Source organism: Stegastes partitus, unplaced genomic scaffold (assembly GCF_000690725.1).
Source record: "Stegastes partitus isolate 25-593 unplaced genomic scaffold, Stegastes_partitus-1.0.2 Scaffold654, whole genome shotgun sequence".
Lineage (NCBI taxonomy): Eukaryota > Metazoa > Chordata > Actinopteri > Pomacentridae > Stegastes > Stegastes partitus.
In genome coordinates, this window is record NW_007578385.1 from 1 (window position 1) to 14,812 (window position 14,812).

Here is a 14,812-nt window from a genome sequence, read left to right on the forward strand (position 1 = left end):
AGTTTTCGAGTATGTTTAGGGCCTCAAAAACGCGTGTCTTTGGCACAAATAATAATAATAATCCGATGGCACGAATAATAATAATAATCCGAGCAGTTCCAATAGGGTCTTCGCACCCTTTTGGGTGCTCGGACCCTAATAATAATAATAATAATCCGAGCAGTTCCAATAGGGTCTTCGCACCCTTTTGGGTGCTCGGACCCTAATAATCATAGTAGCAGAGGCCAAGGTATCCTGACTTTCTCTAAAGAGGGTCCAAGCCTTTAAAGGATGCCGCGCTGGAGCCTGCATTTCCTATAACACAACTGGACAGCATATTTCATCTGACCCCCCCCCGTTCTTAGACGACCTAGTGCAGTGCCGGAATTTAAACTAGTTTTGATTTCGGTTCAGAATTTTAATTGATGAAAGAAACTGTAGTTATTTACTGTTGTTCACTTACTGGCTGTATCTGCTGCACATGCTAATGAAAAAATCCCAACAGCCTGAAAAAAGCTCTAGCTTTGTGCTGCTTTTGTTGAAGAAGAGCCCATGTAGGTACAGGGACAACATGTAAACTCCACACAGAATGAGATTTGAACCTTCCAGCTGTGAGGTGCTAACCACTGCAACGCCACGCTGTCCCATACATAATCCATTTAGTCCCACTGTGAACTTTGTGCCTTTACAGTGATGTACCGTCAGTGTACACAAGGCTGAAGCAGTGATGCACCTTCAGCCTGTCGAGTACATCAGCTGTGGAAACATCAGGCAAAACGGCAGACCTACCGAAGGCCGAGTGAAATTTACAGTTCACGTCAGAAATCACAAAATGATGCTGATGTGTCTAAAATGTAATTTACTGCTCGCTGTAAACTATTGTCAGAGGCTTTTTATGTTCAGAGTGGTGAAAGAGTCAGTGTTGGATGGTAACAATGAGTCTAGAACAGCCAAAGGACAATGAGTCATTGTTAATGTCATTAATCACACGTGTGCTCCCCACGCTGCATGTCCTTGTCTGCAGTTAAAAGGGTTCATTATGTTGCACTATAATGTACAGTGTGCTTTTCTGTTTGGTATTTGGTGGACAAGTGATTGGCAGAGTGATGAGCCGTTTCCTCAAAGATTTATAGTCTGTTTGCATCAGATTTACGGTAGACAGTTAAATATTAATGGAACTGAACATCACAAATTGTGACAAACGATGTCCTCTCAAGACTGGCACTGGTTAGGAGTGTAGCTGTTTGTAAATTCTGTCCCTAACACAGTTCAGTTTGTCTCTGCAGTTTAGGATTTGCAGACCGGGGTATTGGCAGTGACTGTGAAACAATTAGGCTAGCCTACATCAGATTGTGACCAGGCTAGAGTCTGTCCCGGTGGTGTTTTACTTTAATGGACTCTTGTAATGAGAACAGATTCTAAATATGATTTACTCCTTTGGACACGTGCCCTCGTCCTAACTGGATCACAACACTGGCTTACTACCACAGCAGCCAAATAACACACACAGCCAGGCAAGGCCTCTAATAAAACCATATTTTTATTATTTGGCAAAAAGTGTATATGTACAGCATGTTTAGAATTATTATTTGACACCATTAAAATGCATTTGAACGGTGCTTTAGTGATGTGCTCTTAACCAGATCGCTCTGAGGAGCCTAAAAGCTGTGCTGTTTTCTGTCATGCATACAATAATCTCTTTTCTTCGAGTTGTCTCCCCAAGTCGGTGTGTCATTCCTGTAATTAAATGTCAATATACACAAGGTTGAAGTAGTGATACAGTGTCAGCCTGTCGAGTCCCCCTTGTGTCTTCAGTCAATTCATGGCAACCGCAACATCAGGCAACAACAGACGAAATGGCAAACATGCCAAAACGAACTCAAGACACATAATCAGAAAGAACAGCTAGTACTCTAGTTCAAGTATCATTCGGTTTCACAGACTACGTTACACCTCTGACTACACTTCTTACAAGTTACACACCACAGTCCTAACATCACCTAAAGTACTCCATGACAGCAAAAAGTTGCCACCGATTAAATCTGTGGACCATCAGCCGGGTAACCACAGCTTGTTTTAAATCCAGAAGCAAACGAAAGGTCGAGATAAAACCACTGAATTTCTCAGTGCACTTTAACTTTTTTTTTTCTTTTTTTTTGGACAGTTTTTGAACTGCACAAAAGCTGGTGGTAAACTCAGTTTTAATGTCACTCTTATTCTCATCTGTGTTTAAAATTACGCCGGCCAAGCATGAAACGTTCCCTAAAAATGTCCAGACGGTCGGACTGTATTTACAGGTGTGTGTGCATGTGGAATACTACTGTGATGAGGTGTGAATACAAGTTTAAAAGCAGTCTTATAAGGTGACATCATCACGAATAAACAGACTAAGACCAGGAACATTAAAGTGCTCCATGCAGGACAGACAAAATGTATAGTTGTGTTGCTGTTTTCAAAGTTCATCCACAAGGCTTCTTTTTTTTTTTTTAGTCATTGCTCAATATTAGGGGATACAAAACTAGTCATATTTGTTCAGCTTTTCGCACTGTATAAACACTGAGGTACGAAAAACCAACAAATACAGTATTCATGTTTTAGGTACAAGACAAATGTAAGAATTAGGCTACTTGTATATTTAAAAAAAAAAAAAAAAAAGCCAGCCTCCTGCTCTAAAATCATACATGTATTGTAGATCAGATGCCAAAGAGAGAAAATAAAAATTCGACAAAGGTGTACTACAGTAATCCAGTAACTTGAAAATTACCCCTGTCCTTGTGCTGTATTGCATCAGTACATTCACCAACGTCTACACACACAGATATGACATTTTTGAGCAGGCGTGTTCTGCACTCCAGTGAAAAATTAACAAAAACCGATAGAATATTGGCTTTGTGGTGTGTTTCAGACAGCGCGAGACGGTTTTGATTGGAAGTCATCCAATCCAAACAAAAATATATACGGAAGCCTATTGTATGTATTTACAAAAGTACAGATTTCAATACACACAATAAGCAAATATCGTATGGTCGTGTGGAGTACATATATCAGCTCGCTGAACGGGGAATACGATACAAACATGCGTGTTTTACAAGTACTGTACCTAGAAGTGCCCACAGTAAACGTGACATTTTACAGTTACACATCAGCATATCAATCCAGAATAACCAGCTGCAATGAAGGCATATAAGAATATAAATTAACCCAACAGACTCCATATAGGGTAAATATATCTATGCTTTATCAAAATGTGTGAAACATCTTTAAAAAAACAAAACAAAAAAAGCACTTTTTTTTTTTTCTTTTTTTACATGAATTTGAAACATGTCATGGCGTGAGAATTTTCTATGGTCACAGCACCAACTGGAATTTAATGATGCGGAAAAAAACATGAAAATAAATTTCCTTTTTGTTGAAATAAAACTATATAGAGTGGTAGCTCTCACCGATTTTAGCTATTTACAAACTCTCCCAGGCACACCATCAATGCCTCATGAATTTTTGAATGAAAGTATTTCAGGAATTTTGTTCATTTCCACATTGTGCACAGCTATCATTCTATTGCTCTGGCTTACATCCACTTTGTCATCTTTCCTCCCTGTGTGCCTTTTACTGGTCAACATCAAATATTTATTGCTTCTTTATTCTTTAACAAGCCCAGCACTTGTGTCTCAGCCATTTCCCCCCTCACTCCTCCATTCTGGTCATTTCCATTCACAGGTGAAAAAGGGGACCGTTTAGGGATTCGCTCCTCTGGTGATTTCTCTTCGTCCTTCCAAACTTTTATGTTTTGGCTGACCCTTTTGTCTTTAAGCAGTAAAACCTTCAATTCCACTCAGACTATTTCTTTACTTTGTATTGTCATTCTGTCCGTTGCCTTCGTGCCTCCCCCCCACCACCACCACCACCAACACCACCGTCTCCCGCTGTCCTGCTTTTCTCTCCATCTCATGCCTTCGTTCCAAGCCCCCCTCCTCCTCCTCCGCTCTGCATGCTAAAATACTCGGTGAAGGAGGGGAGCCGAGGTGGCAGCGGGGGCGAACGCGCGGCCGGGCGTGGGGGTATCGGGGGCGGAGGTGGGGGCAATATCGAGGTTAAGTCAGCAGCGGTGGTGATGATCTTCTGTTCGCTGTTCCTCGGCACTTCCGGTCCTTTACGGGCCACCGTCTCCTCCACCGTCTTCACCGGATCCTGGAAGGAAGAACATGAGAGTTTTACACTTTTGACCTGTCCGGATCCTCCAGATCTAGATTACGGCCGAGGGTTGAACGGGCCAGAAAGTGGGACCTTGCAGACACCGTGTCAGTTACGCCACACCGTTCCTCACATTTTGACAGCCTGCTCTCAAGGTCACCAACGGTGTGGCGGTTGTATCAGCTGGGGGTAAATTACACGTGTACTGGGTTTCCTGACCTCCAGGCTTCAACAGGTTTAATCACTTTACTCTTTACAAACTACACTTTAGCAACTAATTATGAAAATAAACACATGATTTTTTTTGAAAGGAAAAAAATAGAGATCAAAAATAACAAATAAATAAATAAACACATTTCAAAGCAATGAACCGTACTCCACTGTTACGCACGGCTGTTATGAGAACAAATCTTTGCTATGTGTAAAACAAACACTTCATAAGCTATTTTTTAAAATAATTTTTTAACTGCAGCTCGCTATGAATCATTAATTTCCTCCGTTTGTGTTTAGATAACAAGATCATACAATGGAATTTGATAAACAACAACTGAGTTATCACCCATGCCTTCCTTCATTTTGTCCGTATAGAAATGAGTGTTAGGAACACCTTCTCTCTAATGGTTTGGATTGTTCTGCAAAATATCTACGCTGCAGTGCAGCTGTATTGGCTGGTAAAAAGTGTCATTTCTCATGATTCTCTTTTTTTGCAAATTGTATTCTTACACTGATGCCTTCCAAATGAAGGCTCTTTTATTTGATGAGGCAGCAGTTCAGGTTTGACGTTGGGAAGTCTGCGTGTTTTAAAAGCACCAGAAAACAGGTACAATTAGGTACTGATCTAATTACGTGTCTGATGAAGATTCCCAGTCATCCAGGTCATGGTTCTCGTAGTTTAATCGTAGCAACTGGACTTGCTTGAGTTTCCTGAAGACATTTCACCTCTCATCCAGGAGTTCTGACTGACTAGTTGGGAGTTCCAGATACTTATATCCTTAAGGAGCCACACAGAGTATATCACAGAGGTGGAGGTCAGAGGCATCACCTCTCGCCTATTTACAACTCAGTTCTAAGAACTCTCCCCAGGAAGATGAACCCACATTCACACCTAGCCACAAAAGACCCTAACGAACACCACTGTGGCAGGGGGAGCACTAACGACTCACATAACGAGGGGGAGGAGCAACAAACTCCCAGCTGAAACCGAAACTCAAGCGTTCATGGCTCCTTAAGGAGACAAGTATCTGGAACTCCCAACTAGTCAGTCAGAACTGATGAAGCCTCTTGGATGAGAGGTCTTCAAGGAACTCAAGCAAGTCCAGTTGCTACAACTAAACCATGAGATTGATCTAATTACATTTCACATACATCGCAACATGATGGCAAGTGTTAAGTGGATGTACACCAATCAGCCACAACATTAAAACCACCCGCCTAATATTGTGTGCATCCCCCCTTTCTGCTGCCAAACACAGCTCTGAATCACCAGCACATGGACACCTGGGGTTGTCCTGTAGTGTCTGGCAGCAGATCTTTGGGTTCTGTTTGTTCTGGGATGGGGCCTTCGTGGACTGGGCTTGTTCTGACACGTCCCATAGTAGCTTGATAGAAGTAGGCTGTGGGGAATTTGGAGGGACTCTTTTTTGTGTGTGTTTCTCGAGCTGCCCCTGAGAGATTTTTGCAATATGGCAGGGCATGTTGTCCTACATGCCATTGGTATGTGATACGTGTCAAAGCAACATCTACATGAATGCCAAGACTCAAAGTGTCCCAGCAGACCGTCGCATTCTAACAAGATGATTAATGTCACTCACTCCAGCTGTAAGCGGTTGTAAAGCCACGGCTGATCAGTGTACAAACCCATACAGTGCTACAGCTTAACTCTCATCCTGATGCTCATATTTACCTGCTTCCGCTCCATTTGCTTACATCACACATTCATGAACGAGGTGGATGTAATGGGCAGAAATCAGTAAGTTAATTATAACAGTTTTCACATGAACGGCTCTCACTTGCTCTTCTGTGTGTTCAGCTCTCTCTAATAAAGTTTAATGGAGGATATCAACCAGGCATTAAATGTAGACTTACTGATTGGATGGAGAAGAGTTCGGTAAAGTTGGGTTGAGAATCTCCCAGGAAGGAGCTGTTCCCGTAGGCGTGATGGGGGAAGCTCTCCGCCCCCTCGCCTCCTTTCGGACTGGAGAGTAGGATCCCGATTTGAGATGTCCGAACATGATACGGGAAGTTCTTGTTGGCTGCTGAAGGTCGTGTAATAACCTAAGAGACAAAGGGAGAACAACGTTTCTACATATATATAGTCAATGAACTGTATACACAGCATATAGCAGGTAACACATAGCCAGGGCGTGTGAGGTTCAAGTGAGAAGTGCAATGCATTCAGTGAGCAGGAATATGAAAGGAAATTTGCATGAGCAGTATGGCCCATTAGTAAGGAACAATGTGTCGAAGGTGAGAAAGAGATAGATAATGATGTGTGGAGGAGACAATCAGCATGAGGCCGTTGTGACTCAAGGATAGTGAATAATGTATGACTGACAGTGGCAATAATGACTTGTATAATGTGAACTATGCAGCAGTGCAAGGGTCTGCGCGAGTGTGTGTGTGGTACGAACAAGGAAGACGATGTGAGCGTAGAGGTGGATGCCGAGCTGAATGCCGTTGACGATCTTCTCCCGAGCCCAACGAGGAATCCCAAAGTTGGCGATCAGAGCCATGACGGGCACGGCGAAGAACCTGGGGGAGGAAAATATTGTGTGAAGGTGAGAGGTGAAAGCACAAGAAAGAACGCTGAGAGAAAGGGCACAAAGAGAGCAGAAAAATAAAGCGCGGCGAGTAATAAAGATATTAGGAGGGGAGAGATGTAGACACTGAGGAAGGAGATAATGGTTGCAGTGAGTAAGAGATACACAGATAATATTGGTCTTTGTAATCTACCCTTCACTGTAGATAGCGGGTAAAGGACAGAGAAACTAAGCAGTGGATATATGAGCGTTTTCTCAGGGCGGTGTAAATTAAAAACACTTCTTTCCAGTTCAAAGGACTGACTATCTCGCACACATATATGGGAACATAAATTATTCTAATGGAAGAGATCTCATCAGCGAGGAAAAATAGATATTTTCCACTCGCAATCATTCACTCAAGCACAATTATCTACAGTGCAAGTTGAGCACAGAGGTTGGGCACACAGTGTTGTAGATGCATAGTGTAAAATAAACAACTTTTCATTCCCAGACAGCTAAAGCATCAGCTATCTTGTGCACATTTTTTTTTTTTACAGAGCTGCATAAATTATTCAAATTGAAGAGACCTCAAACAGAGTAATGTGTATTTTTCTACTCCTGCAATCTCCAGCTCAGGTGCTATTATCTGCAGGGAGGGCAGAGCCGGGGGGGGGAAGCTGCGCGGGTCTCACCATAGCGTGTACGTGGTGAAGAAAGGGACGTAAAAGGGCTGCTTCTCGGGGTAGTGTTTCAGAGAGACCAGCACGGCGTAGCAGAACCACACGTAAGCCACCAGCTGCAGGCCCATCAGTCCGTAGCCTGCAGGGCTGTCGTAGGCGTACAGCACCTCGCCTGGGTCAAAGAACTGGCACGAGAACATGAGGCGTTATGCCATGATGAAAACACACACGAAAATCAAGCAAAACTTTTACACAGTGGAGCGAAGAAATGTTTGTGGGTCGTAGCCGGTGCCCTAGTTGTTAAGACTGCCGATGGGTCAGGGATCCACTGCAATGACCAACCCAAAGCTCAGCTCCTAGCTTTCTGTTTGAACCTCGGATATTGACACATCTCCTCAACTAGGTCTTCGGTGTATGTGCGCGACTTTGTGGGTGTAGCTTTGGCCCGTGTGCGTGCATCCGTGGACACGAGATTGCATTTCACAGTCCAGTGAGTATATAGCATGAGCCATACAGGGTTACTCCTGCTACATAATGCATAGGTCCCACGGCTTGGTGTAGAGCTTCTTGGGATTCGACCGGCCAACCAGAGCTTGACAGATTCCCAACTGCAGGCTCAGTACCAGGAACAGTCTTCATGTCTTCATTTCAGTTTCAATTGTAACCTAGTTTAGCTTATTTTTAGCAGGAGCTCCCCTGAGTTTTAAGCTCTTTAATAGCAGGGCCCATGTAAGAGGGCAGGCGGCAGATAAATTATACTGCTTCAGATCCACATATTGCAGTGTGAGACATGGCTATAGGCTCCACTGTTAAATATAGCGAGGATACTTCTGCTGCACTGTTCCCACTGGGTCATTACCGCGCTGTATTCAAAGACTGTAATCCATGGTCCCTAAATATGCCATCTGTACATCTGATTGGCCTGAAGTCTCTGCACTATGCAGGGGATGTATGTAACTAATCCTGAGAGCGTTATTCATTTATGAGTTCATATGCTAAACATCATAGCTGGTCAAATTCATTTCCATCATCAGATACAGAACATAGAGAGGCATCATAAATAATATAACACTGTATGCTGATTAGTAAGATTAGCTTTAAAGTCCCAGGTATAGATCCTTGCTATAATATTTCTTATCTCAGGTATAGCCGTAAGTGTCATAAATGTTCTCAGTTGTGTTTGCAGATGGGAGTTGTCTGGTTGTTCCTGTCAGGATTCAAAATCTGTAGCAGGCTTTTTAAGGGACTACTGCACATGTCATGTTATCAGTTTGAAAATTAGGGCTGGCACTGAAGATTATTTTCATTTCTGATAATCCTGTCAATTATTTCCCCCAATTAATTGATTAATCTTTGGCTATAAAGTAAACTGGTGAAAAGAGCCTATCGCCAGTTTTCTAAAGCTTAAGATAATGTCTTTAGATGAACTGTTCTGGCTTCTCAAACACAGAGCATTTTAAATTTCCATATTAAACAGCAGAAGACAGAAAAGCAGTACATGTTCATATTTGACGAACTGAAATGCTTGGAAGAGATATTATTGCCAAGATATTTTCAACGTGCCAACTAGTGCTGGAATGGTTGGCAAATTAATCAACAAATTGAACATTATCTGACAACAATTTGGACAATTAGTGAAGATTTTAGATTATTTAACAAGCTGCTTACAACATAAGGGTTTGCTGCTCTTCATATGACTGTGAAGTGAATATCTAATAAAGACAGTTGGAAACCTTCCCCCCAGGCAAGCAAGTCTAAGAGTTTATAGCCGTGCTAGTGCCACTGCAAGGCTGTAGACTTAAGCATTGGACAAATTTAAAAACTCCACCTGATGGTGTTGCTACATGAACAGTCAGAAGACGATCTGGCTTATTACAATTCATAAAGTGTCTTCCAAATTTCACAGCAGTTCGCCCAATAGTTGTCAAGCTATTATATTCCACGCACGTCACCTCAAGTGTCAGGGTCATGGGGGGGCGGTGGTGGTGGAAAAGTTAAGGGATCACCAAAGATGGTGTGATCATTTTCTGGGCACAATGAAGGGCTGTCTGAAATTTCATGACATACTGCTGCCATGGCTGAAAATACATTGGTGAACTATTGTGGAGTGTGGGCGTATACTATACCTCGGCCTCGTAGATGAAGAGGATGACATAGGTGATTGTGTAGACTGTCATGTAGATGCTCAGTTTGACAGATCCACTGTGACTGATCCTCGCCCTGACACACAGGGATAAACCGAGAGGGTCAGAGGTTGCACACAAGTTGCAGAAAGATAAGAAACAAAGACGCACAAAGTGAAAAGGAAGGATACAGGTGCATGTGGAAGCACACACAGAATCATGCATTTAGTTCTTTATGCTGAAGCAGACAACTTAATCTAAAAGCAGCTACTGAACACCACACAGCACAAAAAAAAACAAAAAAAAACTGGTGCCCTCAACTCTCTGCTATTTATAAATTTAAACTGGCTGCAGGCTCATGGACAAAGCAAAAGCAGAAATTACTTCTTCTCTATCTGAAGGAATCAGCAAGTAGTAGCATTAAGCCTTTATCAGCATTTTAAACATCTTTTTTTCTGATTCATCACCACAACCAGAAAAAAAAAAACATGTCAAAGTGGTTGACTGTTAATCTCCAAACTGTCATCTGATCAGATCCGGCAGATAAACAGACATGTTTTTAGCTTGACACTGATGCAGTTTTGAGTTTATTCACTGGGGTTCGGTCTAGAGATCACAGAATATTCTGAACCCTGAGGAGGATATAGTCCTAGAGTCAAGAAAACCAGCTTAAAAATCTTGCAAGATCAGTTTTGGCTCCATTCAGAGTTAAGTTTGAAAAAAAATTATGTGGATTCCAGTCAGCCCAAAGCAGAAACCAACCTTCAAAGTATGCAAAATGGTTTCGACGATGATTCATCGTGAATCGAAACTAAAGACCTTGTGAGCTGCCTGGTAAACAAGCTGGTTAGAATTTTAAGAAAGCACAATTGTGTGAGTAACTTTAACACTGTTTTCTCTCACATTAAACTGACTCAGAAACCAATGTCTAAAATATGTGGAATGTGTTTCCAGTTTGATAACAGTTAGACAGATAGACAGTGCAACTGAAACACTGACAGGCAAGTAGGGCTTTTATCAATTTAAGTGAAACAGGGTAACGTTAAAGTGAAGAAGAACATTCGTAATGATTTTTTTGTGCATTCTGACCCAAGTGAACGTCCATCACTAAGCCTCGCCGAAAAAAAAAAACAACACAGTGAGCGAACCAAAAATCTGTCGAGGGCAAAAAGGTGATCCTTCAACTCAGATAAACCACAAAAACAACATAAAGTTCACACCGGAGCAGCATTCATCTGTCACATCCCCCTGGACACATCAGGTGTTCACGCTGTCGGTAACAGCTTTCTAACTGACTTTTTGACTGACGCCTCGCATTGTCACGTCATGAGATAGTGCTATGACTGTCACGGCGAAACCCGCCAGGGAAAGTCTGTGACAGCATAAACACACCCGTGGCAGACACACACACACACACACACAAATAGCACGGAGAAAAAAAAATAACATGTGCACACACACACACACATAAAAAAGTGCAACCCCTCCCCACCTGGTGACAGTGAAACCTTTGCCCAACAATATGAGCATCAGAAGGAACACCAAGAAACTGACGGAGAACAGTAATTTCCCTGGAGATGGACAGAGAGGTGGGGAGACAGAAAATGAGAAAGAGAAGACAGAAGGGTAATTAGGTTATGGTTTCCGAAACTGTAATATCAGAGGGGAATGATAAAATCAGGTCACCACACACATATTGCGCACACACACACACACACACACACACACACACACACACACACACACAGTCATATAAAATCATGCATGATGCTGCCTATGCCCATCAAAACCAGCTATTACATTTCCTCAGCGGCACACATCCATCATCGTCCACTCGTTCATTCTGCTCAGGCAGTGAGTGATTTTCCAGTGCAGAGGTAGTGTCAGTTATTCAGTCAGTGACCGATGCACGAAAAGAACTCACCAAGTATTTTCAAGCTGCCATTGCCAACTCCATCTCTAGCATACAGGCCCCAGTAGACACAATGGAACAACAGGCTGAGCACTGCCAAGTGGAAAAGAAGCAGAGAGGGGAGAAATGGGAAAATAAGAGGAGGGGAGGGGATGGTGGGGAGAAATAGGTGAGCAGGTGTTGCAGGAGAGGAGAAAAAAAGGCAAGAAGAGAGAAAGAATACACGTGGAACAGAAGATGCCAAGAAATGATAATGAAGGGAAGAGGATGGGCAGGGGGAGGAGAAGAAGAGGGAGAGGAACGAACGAGGGGGAAAAAAAAGGATAAAAGGAGCAGAAGGCTTGAAAGAAGTGGGAGGAGAGCGTGAATGAGAACTTAAGGGTGGCAGGAGAATTGAGAAGAGATTCAGAGAGGGGACAAGCAAGCGAGAAAGAAGAAAGTGAGATAAGAGGAAGAAGAAAGACGGGAGGAAAGGATGTGTGTGTGTGTGTGTGTGTGTGTGTGTTGGGGGGAGAGAGAGAGAGTGTTCATCAGTAACAGTATGCTCCACTGAACACTGTAGCGCAGCACGACTGTTTGCGATAGTTCCTATTCAGAGGCTAATAAGGGCGATCATATCTCCGCTCTTGAAGTGGGGATTAAGGTATGAGATGCTGCAGCCATGCGAGAGGCTCTTTGTCAGCTTGAGAGTGTGTGTGTGTGTGTGTGTGTGTGTGTGAGCTGTGTTATGACAATGTGTGTCTTATGATGTGTGTTGAAGACAGAAGCTCTCACCCTCCACACCTGCCGCCGTCATAAACATTTTGTAGGTTGTGTGAAGAAGCTGTCTTCCCTTCAGATTGTCTGCAGGGGGAGAAGAAAAAAAAAAGCACACACAAGAATGAGATAGAGGTGACAGAGGTGTGTGAGAGTGTGTGTGTGTGTGTGTGTGTTGGGGGAATAGAGATAAAAAGGATGGAGATATGCTAACAGATGGCGAAGGAGAGCGAGAGAGGTACAGACACAGAGAGAAGAAAACACAAGAAGAAACGGGCCAGATAAACGGCGAGAGCTGATCATTAGTATGCATCCATCTTATGACGCCCATCTCCAGATGAGGCCTGATACATCTTCTCTATTTTCCTCCACCTAATCTGAGAGGAGGTATTCCTAATGCGTATTTAACCAGGCTATTTTACTACCCAAACACTCCGGCAAACAGCAGTAGCCTGAAGGGCGGGGATTTATAGAGGGAGGAAGGGTCATAAATGTTCATACACACTCGTGGCTGCGCTTTATAACCGCGGACTTGGCCGGCCAAGTACTGCTTGATCCTCCTTTAACTTTGTCGAAGGCACTCTAATGATGGCTGTTAAAAGGAACGTATCCTCCACAAATAGGAAACCTTCTACTTCTACTGACTTCAGTCTTCAGAATCTTTAAGGAAAAAAATCTCACAACCCCCTTTCAGCCATTTTTTTTTCCACCTCTGTTTGCAAAACTCCTTCATAGGTAGGTTTACATCCTTCTTTTATTTACATTTCAGCAAATTAAATAAAACTTCCATATCAATGAATTACGACAGAGTATAAGGGTCACATTAAGAAAAATATTTTTCCATAGATTTCGAGAATAAACATTTAAACCGGTTGTTTTAAAAGAGGAAAGTTGTTAAAATGAGGGCAAGAAGGGCCGCCGCTATAGCTCACTTGGTTGAGCTGGCGACCCATGTACAGGGGCTGTAGTCTCCGATGTAGCTGCCATGGGTTTGAATCCCGCTCATGGCCCTTTGCTGCAACCCCTTCCCCCATTCTCCTCCCCCACTTTCCTGTCTCTCTTTCAACTCTTTCCTATCCAATAAAGGCAAAGAGGCCAAAAAAATTATGTAAAAAAAATAAATAAATAGGGGCAAGAAAATGAATCTATTCTGAAGGTTCTCTCTTCAGAATAGATGCAGATTCTTTTCAAGGTCGTGATACTAACAATAATGTGGTGCTGATGCGCCAAAAGACGACGTATCTCCTGGTTTGTGAAACCGATGCTGAAGTACGACTTCCCAAAATGCTCCACGGCCCTCATTTTACCAACTTTCCTCTTCTAAAACAACTGGTTGAAATGTTACGGCTCTATTCTTGTAAAATTACGACTTTTTTTCTCGTAAAATTACAACTTTATTCTCGTAATATTACGACTTTGTTCTCAAAGTCTGTGGAAAAATATTTTTCCTAATGTGGCCCTAATATTCCATCGTAATGAATAACCTAATAAGATTGTCAGAAGAGACATACACAGACATACAGCAGGTCCTTCACAGTCTTCAATCTTCAACCAAAGCACTACAACCTCACCAAAGCAGGCAGAGCTACTCCTGTAGACATTTACCTACAAAATAACTGGACGACCACTCTGGAGTTCATGTATTAAATAATCAAATAAAAGAAACTAACAAAACAATCTCACCACAAGTGCACAGAGTCTGCAAAGAGCTTAGAAAAACTGAAATTGAATCATCTCCACTTCCATGGCAACTGGTCAGCGCCGTCCGCTGTGAAAGATTCTGTGATTTGATCTTTCACCCGCAATCTCATGACTGTTTCATGGGGTCCCTGGATCAATAAGTGGTTTAGAGAGAAGAGCCACACCAAATAAATATCGGCTACACTGCTTCTTTCCTCGGAGCTACTGCTCTCCGCTGCTTCGGGGGGTTATTTCAGCTGTGACCTTCATGTGACAAACTCGCTTCAGTGACCTTAAAGCTGCCGCTAACTTCTCCATTCAACCATTTACCTTTACATAAAAACCAAGCCCCGCTCTCATCATCTCCTCACTCCTGCTTCTGTGTTGCTGTTCTGACACTCTCAGCCCGGGGAGAAAATAGGCACACCTCTACTTATCGAAAGAAACACGAGAACTTACTCCTATCCCATCAAGAAAACATGTAGATTTTATAATAGATCTGACGTGAAGGGCACTTAATGATCGCTGCGGGCTTTGAAAGTTGGAATAAATCATCTCGAGGAGGAAGAAAGAGAGATGAGAGTAAGAAGAGAAGACGGTACTTACAGGCAAAGTAGCATGAGAGGAGGAACACCATGGAGAAGATGACCAGGAACGTAATGTCCGTCTCCAAGATTCCTGCGAACATGGGGGAGGAGAAAGTAGACGACATGAAGAGGTGTGATAGAGGGGAAAGAATAATTGATGAGG

At 42.8% G+C, this 14,812-nt stretch overlaps 1 protein-coding gene across 1 annotated transcript in view; it reads right to left on the minus strand.

Moving 5' to 3' along the window:
• Positions 1–3,924: 3,924 nt before the first annotated feature.
• The window catches only part of tmem145 (transmembrane protein 145), a 41,194-nt gene continuing 30,306 nt past the window's right edge, over positions 3,925–14,812 (minus strand). The window contains exons 7-15 of the mRNA XM_008290054.1: positions 14,669–14,740; positions 12,401–12,469; positions 11,639–11,719; positions 11,207–11,285; positions 9,718–9,811; positions 7,604–7,776; positions 6,801–6,921; positions 6,256–6,444; positions 3,925–4,167 (exon numbers count right to left, since the gene is read on the minus strand). Of these exons, the coding sequence (XP_008288276.1) occupies positions 3,925–4,167; positions 6,256–6,444; positions 6,801–6,921; positions 7,604–7,776; positions 9,718–9,811; positions 11,207–11,285; positions 11,639–11,719; positions 12,401–12,469; positions 14,669–14,740 (1,121 nt within the window). The remainder of the gene's footprint in view (positions 4,168–6,255; positions 6,445–6,800; positions 6,922–7,603; positions 7,777–9,717; positions 9,812–11,206; positions 11,286–11,638; positions 11,720–12,400; positions 12,470–14,668; positions 14,741–14,812) is intronic.